At 34.6% G+C, this 17,067-nt stretch overlaps 1 protein-coding gene across 1 annotated transcript; it reads right to left on the reverse strand.

The window, feature by feature from the left end:
* Positions 1-11,510: 11,510 nt before the first annotated feature.
* On the reverse strand, positions 11,511-14,735 carry LOC110923929 (protein FAR1-RELATED SEQUENCE 5-like). Its single transcript, XM_035986181.1, has 8 exons — positions 14,702-14,735; positions 14,191-14,198; positions 14,050-14,094; positions 13,404-13,975; positions 13,040-13,298; positions 12,434-12,934; positions 12,246-12,272; positions 11,511-12,128 (listed from the first exon to the last, which is right to left on the reverse strand). Exons 1-8 carry the CDS (start codon positions 14,733-14,735, stop codon positions 11,511-11,513), a joined length of 2,064 nt encoding a protein of 687 aa, XP_035842074.1.
* Between the last annotated feature and the right edge of the window lie 2,332 nt (positions 14,736-17,067).

Raw genomic sequence — 17,067 nt, forward strand, 5'->3', positions numbered from 1 at the left:
ATCAATTAAGCACGATTCGACTTTATTTGACCAAACATGTAAAAATAAATTTTGTATAATAAATTTTAACATGTTAAATAACATTTTGCATTGATCAACTAGGTTCAAGTCAACTTTATTTGACCAAATTATATATTGAATTTCGGATTAGAGTTCGAAATATTTAATTAAAGTTTTGCTTAAAGTCTATGCTGGCTCAAAATGTTTAAAAAAATTAATTTAACATGTTAAATAAATGTTACATTTATCAAGTAAACTCGATTCGACTTTATTTACCAAACATGTTAAGACAAGTTTTGTATGATAAACTTTAACATGTTCAAAGAGAGTTTCCATTATTCAACTAGATGCGATTCAACTTTATTTGACGAAATTATGCATTGAATTTCATATTAGAGTTTGAAATATTAAATTAAAGTTTTGTTTGTAATCTACACGGGCTCAAAATGTTAACATAAATAAATTTAACATGTTAAATAATTGTTTGCATTGATCAATTAAGCACGATTCGACTTTATTTGACCAAACATGTAAAAATAAATTTTGTATAATAAATTTTAACATGTTAAATGAGAGTTTGCATTGATCAACTAGGTTCAAGTCAACTTTATTTGACCAAATTATATATTGAATTTCGGATTAGAGTTCGAAATATTTAGTTAAAGTTTTACTTGAAGTCAATGCGGGCTCAAAATGTTTAAAAAAAAATAAATTTAACATGTTAAATGAATGTTGCATTTATCAAGTAAACCCGATTCGACTTTATTTTACCAAACATGTTAAGGAAAGTTTTGTATGATAAACTTTAAAATGTTCAAAGAGAGTTTTCATTATTCAACTAGATGTGATTCAACTTTATTTGACCAAATTATACATTGAATTTCATATTAGAGTTAGAAATATTAAATTTAAGTTTTGTTTGTAATCTATACGGGCTCAAAATGTTAAAATAAATAAATTTAACATGTTAAATAATTGTTTGCATTGATCAATTAAGCACGATTCGACTTTATTTGACCAAACATGTAAAAATAAATTTTGTATAATAAATTTTAACATGTTAAATGAGAGTTTGCATTGATCTACTATGTTCAAGTCAACTTGATTTGACCAAATTATATATTGAATTTCGGATTAGAGTTCGAAATGTTTAATTAAAGTTTTGCTTGAAGTCTATGCAGGCTCAAAATGTTTAAAAAAATTAATTTAACTTGTTAAATGAATGTTGCATTTATCAAGTAAACTCGATTCGACTTTATTTTACCAAACATGTAAAAATAAGTTTTATATGATAAACTTTAGCATGTTCAATGAGAGTTTGCATTGATCAACTAGGTATTGATCAAATTAAAGCAATAAACAATCAACATTCAAAAGAACAACTTACAAAATGGTAAAAGTGAAACACAAAAGTCCTTGTTGCCGTAGAATCACCTTCAGGTTGCTATCTAAAACTACTAACATTCATTAGGGGATGGTAGAGAGCAAAAGGTGATAAATCCATAATCTTTTCTTTTCGCAGCAGCCATGTTATGGGCAAGCTCAACTTTTTCCACACTCCCGTATTTCTTGAGAAGATTATGCACTCGATCCTCATCCCAAGAAGCATGCAGTCCATCCACAAAAAACAATCTTAAACCGGTGAAAACATAACAAATATAAGCCTAAACTATGGCATTCTGAAAAGAAACAGAACGGAACAATATTGTGAAAACCAAAACAATAAAAGAAAATAGGAATTAAAACATTGTTTGCCATAATCAAACTTAAATAAAGGTGGCAAAACGAGCAAGCCAAGTAACAATTTGGATAAGTTTAAAGTTGAAACGGAAAATATGCAAGGTTGGTCAAAACGCATTTGGGCACCCACACGACACGTTTTTGGTCCATTTTCTGAATTTTCCAAATATATAATGCGCAATACAATCACAAAAACTATATTGTTGCAAAAAGTCTATCATCTTTTAAATAAAGCAATTCTGTAGAAAGAGTGTGTGTATTATCGCATAGCGTGTTAAAAACTATTACGATAATTATAGTTTTAAAAAAGAAAACATGAACAACCTAATGGTTTCCTTCACTCCATTAGTGGGCCATCTTGGTTTAGATTTATGAGTAGCTCATATAAAAATTAATTATCTTATGTTCCATGTATGACAGATTAACAGGGAATAGAAAGATATTCAAAACTCAAAAGATATTTACCATTTCATGCCCACTTAAAATTCTTGATCAGAGAGATGAAACAAATCCCAACATTTTACCTAGGCCATGATTATATCACTAGGTGCAATGAAAGAATCTACAAAAGAAACCTTAGCTGGCCGATCAACACCCAATTTCACATCTCTCTTTTTCTAGACACGTAAAAGCATCCATAGCATCTGAACGAGATGAGAACTCCAAAAAGGCAAAGCCTCGATTATTTCTATCAGTCTTATTGTCTTCAACCAAAGTCAATTCCTCCACGTATCTATTCCATAGTTTTTCGACTTCTCTTTTTAACTATAAGCACATTTGATATCAGTGAAAGACAGCTATCATTTAACTTTTACTAGTCAATGAGAATTGATGAAGTCTATGTCTTGCATATATTATCCAAAAACATTGTATCCCATAAGCATTCCGTGAGTTGTGAAATCAATTTGAAATTTCGTAAGTATGAACTTAATTTGTTTGCTGTTATCACTGCTGTTATATCTCCCAACAAGTAATATACCACACCGCTTGGACCATCTTTCAGTTCTCTTTTGACAGTTTCAGTTTGTCAACGTATTGCATCACTTCCAGTATTGTCTTGTCATTGTCTTGTCTGGGTGCTTGTTCCAACTGGTATTTTGAGCCATGTAGAAGATAGTCTGCAATATCTGTATTATACCCATAGTTAGGACATAGATCATCAACTACAATTAACCGCCATTTAGCCAAGTCGTCTTTAGTCGAAATCCTTTTTGATAATGCTCGCTACATAAACATACAAACCTTTGGTACGACCCATGCGTTCCAACTGAAGTATACCCTCGTTGCATATGTGTCGGTGTTTCCATAATCCATGATGTGTAGCTTGACCGTTTTTACCGAGAATTTATTTATAGATGTATTCTTCCACAGCCACCTGCCTTCATTCTCCTTCAGATTTTGAGCCTACAGTATTGAATTAATCATGGCATATTCGTTCAATAATGAGTTCAATAATGAATGGTGACGATTCAATGGTTGGTGCAGTGTTAAGCTGACGCACACACCCACGAATGAAATGACACACGAAAAGACAAGCCGACAAGGTTGGTACTACAAGATGTCCTTTAAGTATTTAACCCTTATAATTCACATACCACCCCATTCCCCTAAATCACACTTTTCTGCCCTTTATCTTGTGGCACTACCCTACAAAACTGGCTTCAACTTTATTATAAAAATTGGGCTTTATACAGTGTCCAAACTTCATCATTTTCTTTCCTTTTACCAATGCTAGACAACTTTCCCCCAAGCATGAAGGTCCAAAAATTTCATATAAGCACCCGTTCTTTTTTTACAGAAATATATTATACATGGGAGAAAGACCACTATTATATGAAAATGCAAAAGTCCATATTGATTAACAAACATAAAATGAACTAACAAATATTCCTCAAATAACATGATTCTTAGGTGAATGATCAAAATTCAGAATACTCCTTTTTGAATTTGACCAATCAATAGGCTATAAAAGTATTATGAAACAATTTTGATTAACTTTTTATAAGTAACTTAAGCTGACTAAATCCTAAAGTATAACTACCGGTTCAGATGTAAAATTTAACCTAAATAACCAATCCTCTCATTTTAACCTAATTAACATGTAAAATTTGCCCTAATATTAAAATTTTGATACAAAACATTCAACATGTAAAACTTGAGAAGAGAATGTACAATTAAATCAAACTTTAACATGTAAAATTTACCATAGTATTAAAATTTTGACATAAAAATTACAGCATGAAGTCAGATTTCATGTTACCAGAATAAGAATTAAGCTATAAAAGCCTTAATGTGCGATTGTTGCACCGTCGGAAATTAAGCGGAACAAGGTTGATCGGAGCGTCTGGTAAGGTGAAGCGAGGGGGATTGTTAGGGTTTTGATGATGGAGATTGTTGGTAGGGTGGAAGGATGAGGAGGATGTGATGCAGAAGATTGTTTTGCGAGGTTTAGCGGTGGTGGAGATGGTGAGGACGACGGCGATGACGGAGAATAAGAGGGCAGTAGTGGTTGCAGTGGTGGTTGTCGGGGATGCCATTGAGGGAGAGACGGAAAAGCCATTCACGGATAATAACCCAGATTATGGAATGGAAGAAGAAATATGATTGGACAAAAATAACCCTGTTCCCCTGTTCCCCACTTTTTTAGTGTTCCCCAATGAACCTTCCCCTATATATATATATATATATATATATATATATATATATATATATATATATATATATATATATATATATATATATAGTGAGAGAGAGAGAGTAGGGTTCCCACGGAAAGTGTGTTTTTCCTAGAAAGTCTAGGAAGCGATCTGGTCTATCCGATTGGTGTGTTTAAGGGTTGAGATTAAATCAATGGCAATCTTGTAATATTTAACTATATTTAATAGATTGTTTTAAATGAGTAGGGGCACTTTCGTCAATAACATTGTTTTAAATTAATGAAAAATAACTGTCAGCATATCATATCTCCTTATTACATGCGAATTTCCCTCTCTTTCTCTCTCTCTATCTAAACCCACAACGAAAACACCCTTAAATCATACCAAAAATACCTAAAATGATGGATGAAGATAAAAGATTTTCCAACTTCTATATACGTAAGATCAAACGGACATTGTGTTCTGTGTTTTAGTAGGCGATTAGGGTTCAATCGTGTTCTACATTGAAGTATTTGATGTTTGCAGGGAAGAGATTCAAAAAACAGGGGATTTGAACAAAATGGATGGAAGCAGACTTGAAGTCGCCGAAAGAAAAGTTGAAGTCGCCGGAAGCAGAGTTGAAGTCGCCAAAACCGTAGGTGTGTGTTTTAAATAACAAATGTTTGTAGGATTTCGACTTGTTGGGGATGACTGTGTTTTTATTGGTTGTGTTTGGTAATGTGTTGTATGGTCAGTTTATGTAGGTTTTATAGAGTAGTAATTTGGGTTTGTGGAAGTTCAATAGAGTAGTAATTTGGTTGTGTGGATTGTGTTATAAAAACTTCTTTTTTTTGATGGGTTTTCTCACTAATGTGTTTTATGGTCATGTTATCTAGGTTTTATAGATTAGTAATTTGGGTTTGTGGATTCTATTTTAAAAACTGTGTTTGTTAATGGGGTTTACCTAAAATGTGTTTTAATCAAATATGTTTTAAGGTCAGTTTGTCTAGTTTTTTTAGATGAGTAAGTTGGGTTTGTGGATTGTGTTTTAAAATTTTGATTGCTACTGGGTTTTCTCAAAAATGTGTTTTACCATGTTCCATGAACCGGTACCTGTGTGTTTTACAATTATGATTGATTTGTTAAGTTTTGAAAGCCTAATGAACTGTGATTAATAAGGGGAATGTGGGATTGGGAATTGTGTTTTATAAATCCTAAACAAGTGTTTGTCAGTCAAACGGAGAAAGAGTGAGAGAATAAAAGGAAAATGGCTTTCAAGAAAACCCGGAAACAAACCTGACAAACCAATTATGCTGGATGAATCGGACACAGAAGAAGCATCACCTTTACAAGGTGCGGTTAGTTGTGGCGGTGAAGGGTGGGGGTTACTTATATAGCTAGCTGTCTGACCAGTTGTGTTTTTTTGTTACTAACAGTTGAACCTGTTAACAAAACTACAAAAACGGTAGACAACAAGGTAGACTGCGCACAACAACCGCCTGCTGGCACCCTTCTGTCTGACATTGCAAATCTGTTTCCGAACGTAATGGATAAAAATGACGATTTACAGTCGGAACCCAACGAAAATCGTGAAATGCCCATATGTAAGTTATATGAACAAACGTCAAACCATATGTTTGTTGATGTAAAAGACAATGCATAAGACTAACATCAACTTTTATGAGATTTATTTCGGCCGACGCGAGCAACAAGGGTATCGAAACGGGAAAGAAGCGGAAGGACAAAAAGGCTGGAATCCAACCGAAACAAAAGAACGCTGAGGTTATACCAACAGTCAATAAGCCTAAAGAAGTAGCACACGGTAATATGAAATTATGAACTAATTTTAATTACTAAAAAGGTCTGACTTGCTGATCGGCTTCATGTGTTGGTGTTTTGTCAGGTACCACGATAGAAGATTCAGATGATGATTTTGACAACCCACCTTGGAAAAAAACGAGGTCGGGTGCTAGCCCACAAGTTGTTGAAAAACCACAATGACCCCCAGATGCTAGGTCAAGCAAAGACTCAAAAACACGCAAGAGGGCAACAACGGTCAAAAATTGCATACCACTTTCAGATGGGAAACTAACCTTGCGATTAGCTCTTAAGCACATGGGGGAGTTGATGGAATCTTTGAACGAAATTCAATGGGGGGCTGTTAGAAACATAGGTTATACTTAAGTTTAGAATGAGTCCGATTCCCTCAACTCTGGGTTGGTGGTTGGTAAATAACTACGACACTAAAACACGGGTCTTGAATTGCGGTAGCCACCACATTCAAATAACGGAGGAATTGGTGCACGATGTGTTTGGCGTACCAAGAGGGAATGAAGAAATAAAGGAAGTTGAGAGAGCAGGGGCAGATTTCCACGAGGTTGTGGCGGAATGGAAAGGACAATTCGGAAAAGCTCCTGCACGTTTGACGCCTGTTCAATTCAAAACATACATGCAGGGCCAAAAAGCGAGCGGGAGAATCTTTGTGTTAAACTTTTTGTTGTTCTACAACACACTGTTGGGAGAGACAACTATGAATTCATCAATTAATATGAAGTTTCTACCAGCCTTGCATCGAGGAAAGGATATCAGAAGTTTTAACTGGTGTGAGTACATGATCAGGTGCTTGGATCGAACGGTGGAAACATGGACACGGACACCAAAGGAACCCTTTCTTGGACCAATGCCTTTGCTAGTGGTATGTTCTGAATGCATATATAATTTTCTAATCACACACTATGATTGTGCATTAAAACACATCTGTTTGCTGGTAAAACACATTAAGATATAAAACTCTTAAAACACATCTGACATCAGTTTGCTCGTAACACATCAAGATATAAAACATATCTATTTGCTGGTAAAACACATTAAGATATAAAACACATTAAAACACATCTATTTGCTAGTAAAACACATTAACATATGTTCTGAATGCATATATAATTTTCTAATCACACACTATGTATATAAAACTCTTAAAACACATCTGACATCAGTTTGTTATTCCTATTTACAGGCAGCGTTGATACGTGACCAAAAGAAATACGAGGAGGATGAGCCAAGAGCAACTTATCTCATCGAAGATATCACTGATGACGATATCGAGGGAGTCAGCATAAAGTTGGATTCGGTCAGATTTGATCAAATGTTAGTGGATGCATATGACTTGCAACCGGAACAAAGCTATCAGTTTGCAAAAAAATCTGATGAAGAAGTTCAAGCAAAAGAAGTGAAAGCAGATAAGAAAGATGAAACCAAGAATGTAAAACACATTAGCAAATGTGATCCGGTAAAAAACAAAAAGTCTGTTGTGAAGCCGACCGGTAAAACGCATGGTAAACCTATGGTCTCAGAGTTACCGAAAAAAATCAAATTGAAAAAGAACGGGCGAAAACCAATCAGGTTGAGAAGAAGAAAACAGATGTTGAAGGTGGCCCGGAAACTGCGACTGTTGTCGAAGAAATTCCCGTTAATGCGGGTTTCCATGCAGAGTTTAAAGAATGCATGAACGTAGATGTTGGCCCGGAAACAGTGCCTGTTGTGGATACATCCGATATAGAGAAATACTACATTGAAACCGGCGAGTGGGGGCAAACACAACAAAGTCAGCTGGGGATTACCTCACCTATGGTATCTCAATATGGATCGCAAACACAAGCGACCCAAAGCGACGAGGTACTCTTATAGTTTTCCAATTTATTCTACTAAACACAAATATAATGTATAGGTGAAAACATTTAAATTCAAATAAGAAATTACTTAAAACACATTTTTGGATATGTGGCACATTCAACACCTTATAACACAATCAGAAATCCAAAAACACATTTTTTTATGGTAAAACACATTCTTATGAAATATGAGCCACAATTCTGATTGGTTAAACACAATCAGCTTGAAAAAAAAACAATTCTGATTGGTAAAACACATTTTCAGACTTGTAAAACACATTGCAACTTGGGAAATAACACAATGATAATGTGTAAAGTGTGGATGATGTAAATCAGGTACATGCGGGAATGTTGGAAGTGTTCTTGAATCAATTCGACGAATGTGTAAAAAGGATAAACGACACTTTTACAGAAGGTTTCCAATTGTACCCCGAAAGTGAGAAAATAAAAGATATACACACATTGTGGACTGAGAAGCTAAAAAAGGTTGGATCCACATGGACAACTGCACAACCACAAACTCATGCGGATAAAACACCAGAAAAGGAGGCAAATAAGGAGAATGTGGATATGTCACAGTTGTCGCAGTGGACACCTTCATTGGTAGAAGAGATATGTAAGACGGTTGACAAGACAACCACACCGACGACTCAGCTTGCTGTAGTGGAGCAGCCCGCACTCGTCGTCACACCGATCTCCCAAAAAACACATGGGGAATATGAATATTCGATTAGATGTGGGCAGCTTATACACGAGTTGGACCTTGGAAAGCGGAAAGTAAGACCGAAAAGACAAACAGAGTTGACCGATGCTCTAAGGTCTCCATACGTGAAGCGGGCAGTAGAGATTAGGGCAAAGCTTGAAAACGCTGAGGTCTCAGTCAGCTCATACATGTTTTCAGCCTGGGGTTCAATGTGGTATGTTATAAAAATGCCATTTATAATACGAATGTTTCTACAAAATATGTTCACACAATATTTGAAAGTGATTCTGATGAAAATATTATAACACATTGTTTAAAACACATTTGTATACGTTAGGGATGTTGTGTTTAGAACTAAGAGAGGAGTGCCGGTTATGAGATCTCCGCTCGAATCATTAATGTCGGGAATGGGATTGCACATATTGGTAATAAGCGCATGGGCGGATTTGTTGAATTATGAAGAAAAATTCAAACAAAGGGGGAGCATCGCACGCTTGTTCTGTTCAGTAAATATGTTGGTAAGGCCGATCATAATGACCTTGTAATATAAGTTGACTACTTTTGTGATATTGTTTAACACAATCACTTTAAAATGCAGAATGAAGAAGACTACATAAAAAGTGCAAAATCGAGGAAAAAACATTCGCAGAAAACATGGAACCGGTGTTAATTTCTGATGATGTGAAAAAGATACCTGACAAGTCGCTCATCTTTGTACCAGTCTTACACGACGGTCATTTCTATTGCGTATGTTTTAATTTAAGGGACATGAAGGTAGAGGTTTTGGACAACAGCGCTAAGGATATATCGATGCAAGCCAAATACAACAAACGGCCAGAAAAATTGGTACGACCCTCTATATATAAACTACAAACGTCCTTTGTTATACAAATGCATGCCATTTGATTACATATTTGTTAAAACACAATTAACAAACTGCAAAAAGTTTAAGATAGTTCATAAAGTTCTATAAAGTTTGATGTTATATAAAGTTAGATGTTAAAACACAATTGATACTGAATGATTCGTTATCAGCACTATAAATACTTTAAAACACAGTGTAATGTGACACTACATAATAACAAATAATATTAACTTAAAACACACTTCATCAGAATTTTAAAGTTTGATGTTAAAACACAATTGATACTAAATGATACGTTATCAGCACTATTAATGCTTTAAAACACAGTGTAATGTGCCACTAGGAAATAACAGTATTATGAACTTAAAACACACTGCATCATAATTTTAAATTATTCCCTTTGTTAATAACGGCTATACATAAATAAAACTATACCACAACCTGTGCATTTACATGAATTTAGTTTAAAACACAATATGATTAAATTGTTTATCATGCAGGGTGATGCTTTATCAGTGTACTTGGAAAAAATTGGGCATCCAGCGGGCGGGGTGATCGGTAAAGTTGAGCTGGTACGATTAGAGATGCTATGGCGTACAAAAAATAATGTAATCGATTGTGGCGTTTTCCTGATGCGCCATATGGAAACATACAAGGGCATAGCTGGAAAAGGTTGGGAATGCGGATTCTCAAAGGAGTGCACTGATGCGGGTGAGATTACATACAATCAGCGCAAAGAAATTGATGATCTCAGGCATAAGTACATTACGAAGATGCTCCTAAGTGAAGCAAACGAGTACAGAGGTTTTGTTGAAGCTGAGGTTGCTAAATATAAAAAGTTGTCTGCCGATGAAAAAAAGAGGCTAGAAGCAAAAGCCTTTGACGCAATCAATGAAAGATTGGATAAGTAACTTAAAATGGGATGTTTTCATAAAACACTTCGTTGGCGGTGGTTTGTTGAAGTAATATGGGATGTTTTACAAAAACAGTTTTAACATTTTGTTGGTGATGTTATATTTTGGAATTTATATATTAGAATATGTTCAGTGTGTTCAGATATCTTTTTTTTGTGTTTCTTGTCGATAAAAATGTCAACTATAACAGTTTGAACCTCTTTAACAATGTAAATTTATGTCGATAATGTTACTTTGTTTGGATCTACATAAGACATACAGTTTGTATTAATGTATGACCTCTTAAAACACAGCCTATATACATTATGAAAATACTGCGATCTGGAAACTAGGCTATCTATTTCATCAAGTCTCTATACTTTAAACAAAGTTAAAACACATTTTAATAGCTTTATAAATTAAACTGTATACCAAAACCTACATGCTGAGAAACTAATAACCATGGGAAAAAAACAAAAATAATGCAAATTAAAACACACCCCTCAATGAAAGTATAAAAAACATTGACTTCAACCTCAATATCTGTTAAAACACATTACTGTTAAAACACATCATTAAAAGGAAACTATAAAAAACATTGACTTCAACCCCAATAACTGTTAAAACACATTACATACAACATGCTGATGGTTTCTCAGAAAGTTAAAACACATTTAAATACTTTAAACAAAGTTGAAATACTGTGATCTGGAAACCAGCATATCTATTTCATCAAGTCTCTATAGTTTAAAAAAAGTTAAAACACATTTTTTACAAATTAAACTGAATACCAAAACCACGAACAAATCAAGCATCATATAAAACACTGGAGGCTACTTAGAAAACAAAGTTAACACTAAAACACAAAGCAACAAGAACATAAATGTCGAACCCAACAAGTCTTAAAATCAACAAAAACAAATCCAAAATAAACACACGAGAAAAATAAAACAGAAAATTGAATAGTTCAGCAACAGACTTAAAATTTTGATAAAAAAGATCCTACTCTGCCATGTCTTCATCATCCATATCTGCATCGTTTCCAAATGTGTAAAACACATCATCAGCATTGTTTGATCCAGGACCATCACCTTCAACAACTGTAGCAGCGTCTCCTTCACCAATTGTAGCTTCATTACCTTTAGCATTCCGCGAATCACCTGCCTCAGGCACAGCCACGATGTATTTCCAACATGTTACTCTGTTATGACCATATTTTTTACATAATGAACATTGACGACGTTTAGTTCCAGACTGACTTATGGCTCGCTCCTTTTGAGATTTAAGGCGTTTATGAGAACCACAACCCTTGAACCTGGTACCAACTAGAACACGGATAATCGTCGTGCTCTCTGGAGCAACTCCCAGTAGTTCAGCAAATCGATTACGTCGTGTCTTGGGAAGTGCATTTATCTGAGCTTCATCAGCGACTGACATAAACTGCTTGATATGATCACGAAAATCACACAAATGATCAAATTTTGAAATCAACTTGTTCACAACATACTCAGCTGCGTGACTAATCTCACGAACACACCGGTTAACCTCCTCACTACGATCTGGATCTCCACCATCCGTAAGAATGGACCCGGGGGAACTATTTGGAACAGCTTCACGCGTCTAATGCCTCAATGTATATTGTTTCGGAAACTCCCTTACATCAAGAATCCATAACACACAAAAAATGTGACTGCACAACAATCCAAACTACTCAAACCTGTTGCAGTTACACTTAACAGTAACATCCTCCTCGCGTATCATAACCTGTAACATTAAATATCCATAAAACACAGTTCATATAAAAGATGGATAATTAAAAAAAACAAAAATAATGTATACATAACCTAGAACAAAATATCACCTCGAAGAACGAAGAACATGGCTGATCGAGATCCTTTATAAAAAAACTTAATGAAATCACCGACGTGATCTAATCTGACACTAGTACAACGATGAATAGCATGTTGAATCTCGAGTTGAACATCAAAAAATATAGTTTTGGTATATATCTGAGCTGCTTGCTTCTCGAGAACAAAAACACTCCACTCTCCAGGGTTGGTGTATCGAGTGTCATGATCGTTTTTTCGATGCTCGTGTCTTTGCGCTTCAATAGTTGTGTCGAAGTGGCTAAGAAATTCAACCAACGTGCACTTTGGATTGCCAATCTTGCCAAAAAAGTGATTCTCGCTTTCGGACCTAGATGATGTCCGCATAAGACCAGACATTTCTTCTTCGCGATAGTAAGCTGGAATCCATGATTCACGTAGCCCGTACATATACGTCAGCCATTCATGGTCGGTTAAACCGAAATCATTTAAAATGGTTGCCCATTCAATCTCAAACGCTTCGTGCAATAGAGAATCAGTCCAAACAACTACAGACAATCTTTTCCTGAAATATGTATTTGAACACAGGGCAGCCCCGACCTAAAGGAACATTTTAGCATGTATGTTAAAAAAACAAATATTAAAACACGGTAAAAAAATACACATGTAAAAAAAAGAAAACCCTGTCATAGAAAAAAAAAGGACCTTTGTAGTGAGTTTATCCATGATGTGCCACATACATAACCGATGCCTCAACTCAGGCCAAACATCAGCTATAGCCCTTTTCATCGCAGGGTCTTGGTCAGTAACGATTACGGGAGGCGCGTACCCATATGCGTTCTTGATCGCCTTAAGTAGCCAGATATACGTCTCTGCCATTTCAGAACCGAGAATTGCAGCACCAAGTGTGACGTTCCTATTATGATTATCAATACCAGTGAAAGGGACAAACATCTTGTTATACCTGTAAAACAAACAATCAGCGATGACAAAATAGATCATAATGTATTTATAACACAGTAGGTTTTAAAACACAATGAATATATAAAAAAAATAATCTCGTCGTTACTTGTTACGCTTGTAGGTAGCATCAAATGATATAACGTCTCCAAACACATAATAATTCCTCTTCATATCCTCGTTGGCCCAAAAAATGCACTTCAACACACCTTCGTCTGTCGTTTCATATTCACAAGAGAAGTTCGGTAAAAACTCCTTTTTCCTCATTAGTCGCTTGACAAACATTTCAGCATCAAACTCTCCGATAAAAAGATTTAATTCTTTCTTGAAATTTTTAAAATCGACTTTGGTCGCACCGACTTTGTCGAACCCACCATACACTTCCTTCATAATGTTAAATGCACGAACAGGACCAATGTTGAGATTTGACATCTTGTTTATCATCTTTTCGTGTGCACGATTAATACCCCTGTTTTCCTTGAGAAGATGTAAATCTTCTTCGTGCACAAAATCATGGTTGTGCGCCTCTTTAAAATGATACAACAAATACTTCTTGTCATCGGTAAGCTTTATTCTGATCGCAGCTTGGCATCCGGTCCTTTTGGATGGTACCCTACGTACCCACCTATCAAACGGCTGTTCGACTAAAGTATCGACAGGTCGAAACTCTTTTTGACCCTCCTTTGAACAAAAAAAATACTTGTTTATAACAATACCACGGTTCTCGTGCTGTGTGCCCTTCCTAACAGTCCAACCTCCAGCTTATATGTAAGCTTTGTAAAAGTTATACGCAGTATCAACTGTGTCAAAAACAAAATAATAGCCATGAGAAAAAACAAAATAATCCAAGTTAAAACACACCATTCAATGAAACTATAAAAAACGTTGACTTCAACCTCAATATCTGTTAAAACACATTATTGGTAAAACACATTACTGTTAAAACACATCATTCAAATGAAACTATAAAAAACATTGACTTCAACCTCAATAACTGTTAAAACACATTACAAATAACAGGCTGATGGTTTCTCAGAAAGAGTTTAAAAAAACAAAACATACAACTACAAATATGGAAGTTAAAACACACCATTCAATATCTAAAAAAAGGGTGATCTTCCGATTACAAACCATCAGTCACTTATGTAATCAATAAACACAAAAACCTGAACCTGTATGACTGTTAAAACACAACACCAAGAACAAGCTGATGGTTTGGCATAAAAATGACAAGATTGGAATTTAAAACACACAATGAAATATGTTAAGAAAAAATAAATTATCTTCAGATTACAATAGTCACCTTATATAATCAATAAACACAAAAACCTCAACCTCTCTGGCTGTTAAAACCCAGCATCAAAACAAAATACTAAAAAAAGAAAATAAAAAAAAAACTGTAATTACCATCTACACCATCAATGAGTGTGTTCGAAGCCATGATTTTTCACTCTGAAAAAATATTGAATATAAATGATGCTGGTGAAGAATAGAATGATCGAAATTATTATATATAGATATGTGTTTCGTGTTCGTGATATTTGGAAGAGATTTGGATTAAAAAAAAAAACTATAATCCCGAAAATCATGCATGTAATCGGTTACATACAAGATCATGCAATATTAGTTACTGAATATAATTACCAAATATAAAATTAAAATGTGAATTTACATGTTTGTCCTTCTAGTTAAAATACATCCATGACACATGTCCAATTATTATTGCTTCCTAGACTTTCTAGGAAAAATAGACTTTCTACACAACTCCTACTCTATATATGTAATAAAATTACATTTTAATTATAAAATTTCTCTTTCTAAGTTATAGTTATGGAATAAAATACACACTCATATATGTAGAAAGGTAAAATATCATATAAACGGCTCAAACCGACCAGGTTGACACGAACCCGACCAGTTCAACTAAACGGGTTTATGGGTTCAACCTGAACCTAACCCGAACCCGTTTAGACTAAACCCAGGCCCATGAATTTGAGGTTAGATTCGTGTTTTGATGGAAATTCACACCAAGAAAAATATATCTATCAATATTCAAACTATCTTAAAAGACAAAGTCAATGGGCTTTCCCATCGGCATTGTCTCCCCCTACACTTTCACAAATTGTCAATTTTAGACCTCCAATTTTGGTAGTTTTCTTTTTTACCTCAAATTTTGTTAAATTTTATTTTCACTCAGTCTTAGCCGTCAAGCTTAGGAAATATAATTTTCGGCCCCTTAACTTTTTATAAATGTTGAAAAATATAACTTTGAACCTTTCGAGGGTATTTATGATCTGATTTTCCACAATAGTTTCATTCATTATACTTAAAAAGCATTAGGTCTAGGGGCGGATCTAGTGTATAACAAGGGGTAATGCCCGCTACCCCTTGGCGCTCCGGCGGTAGTGTAAATTTTGGAAAAAATTGACGTTTTTTCTATTTCGTTACCGCTTATTTATAAAACGTTACCGCTTGGCGCGAATCCTAGATCCACCACTGATTAGATCCATCAGAATTTCAAGATTCAGGGAAATTGTATACATGAATTGAATTTACATTTTGTTATACTTTATCAAATATCGCTATTACTCCCCATTTTAGATCTAACTTACAATTAAAAAAATCGTAGATGATCTATAAAAATTTGAATATTAAAGTGGATAAGCATATATATGCATATGCTTCAATTAACTTAACCGTTATGCGTAAATCAAATATCTAATCATATATATATATAGAGGAAGGTTAACGTACATTACAGCTTAACGTACATCACGTACGACAGGTAATTACGCACATTCATTTTAAAATCACGCACTTTATAACTCAAAAATCCAAAATCACGCATGTTGAAACACAATAATCACGCATATTGAAAACATTAATCGCGCATGTTATAGAACGAATCACGCACGTTGTTGTACGTGAAGTACGTTAAGCCGTTAAGCCGTAATGTACGATATACTTTCTATATATATATATATATATATATTTAAAATTATTATTGTTATTATTACTATTATTACCATTTATTATTATATTTATTAATATTTAGGGTGTACTTTGAGAAAGTTACAATACAAACCTCAAAAAGATAATTTTTTTTCCAAAGAGCAGATTATAATAGTAAGAATTTTCATAAACTAATTTAAACCTCAAATCATCTTACTAAAAAATTGTTTCAAATCTCAAATAATATTACTATCATCAAGTCATCACAAATACATCCAACTTTGTTTCACGTTAGATTAACTCACAGGCCCGCAATTGATCTTTGGCTTTCGAGACTCCACTCGTTTCTCTCCAATCAACATGGTCCGGAATTGCAGCACACGCGTGTATTCCTGCAAGAAAAGAGTTGATTTTTAGTGTGTATAAGTGTGTGATTAGTGTTGGTGATTCTTGAGTTGATTTTTAGTGTGTATAAGTGTGTGATTAGTGTTGGTGATTCTTGAGTTGATTTTTAGTGTGTATAAGTGTGTGATTAGTGTTGGTGATTCTTGAGTTGATTTTTAGTGTGTAGTGTGTATAAGTGTGTGATTAGTGTTGGTGAGTCTAGTGTAGTGTCTGTGTGTGAGAGAGATTAGGGTTTATGCAAATATATCTAACGTGGGGCTTGGAATGATGTTCCAGATGCCGACTTCCATGATGTTTGGGCTGGGAATGATGTTCGAGACACCGATTTCTATGATATTTGAGGCATTTTTCTTAGAATGTAAGCAAAAGGTGGGGTGGGCGAAAAAATGCATGCATGCGACATCGCTGTGGTGATG

This window comes from Helianthus annuus, chromosome 17, assembly GCF_002127325.2.
Source record: "Helianthus annuus cultivar XRQ/B chromosome 17, HanXRQr2.0-SUNRISE, whole genome shotgun sequence".
Lineage (NCBI taxonomy): Eukaryota > Viridiplantae > Streptophyta > Magnoliopsida > Asterales > Asteraceae > Helianthus > Helianthus annuus.

Coding starts and splice junctions, on each gene's coding strand:
- LOC110923929 (XM_035986181.1), bottom strand. CDS start 14,735: ATGGCTTCGAACACACTCATTGATGGTGTAGATG. Junction 12,273..12,433: donor CTAGTGTCAGATTAGATCAC/GTCGGTGATTTC, acceptor TTAATGTTACAG/GTTATGATACGCGAGGAGGA. Junction 12,129..12,245: donor TACGCGAGGAGGATGTTACT/GTTAAGTGTAAC, acceptor TTGAGGCATTAG/ACGCGTGAAGCTGTTCCAAA.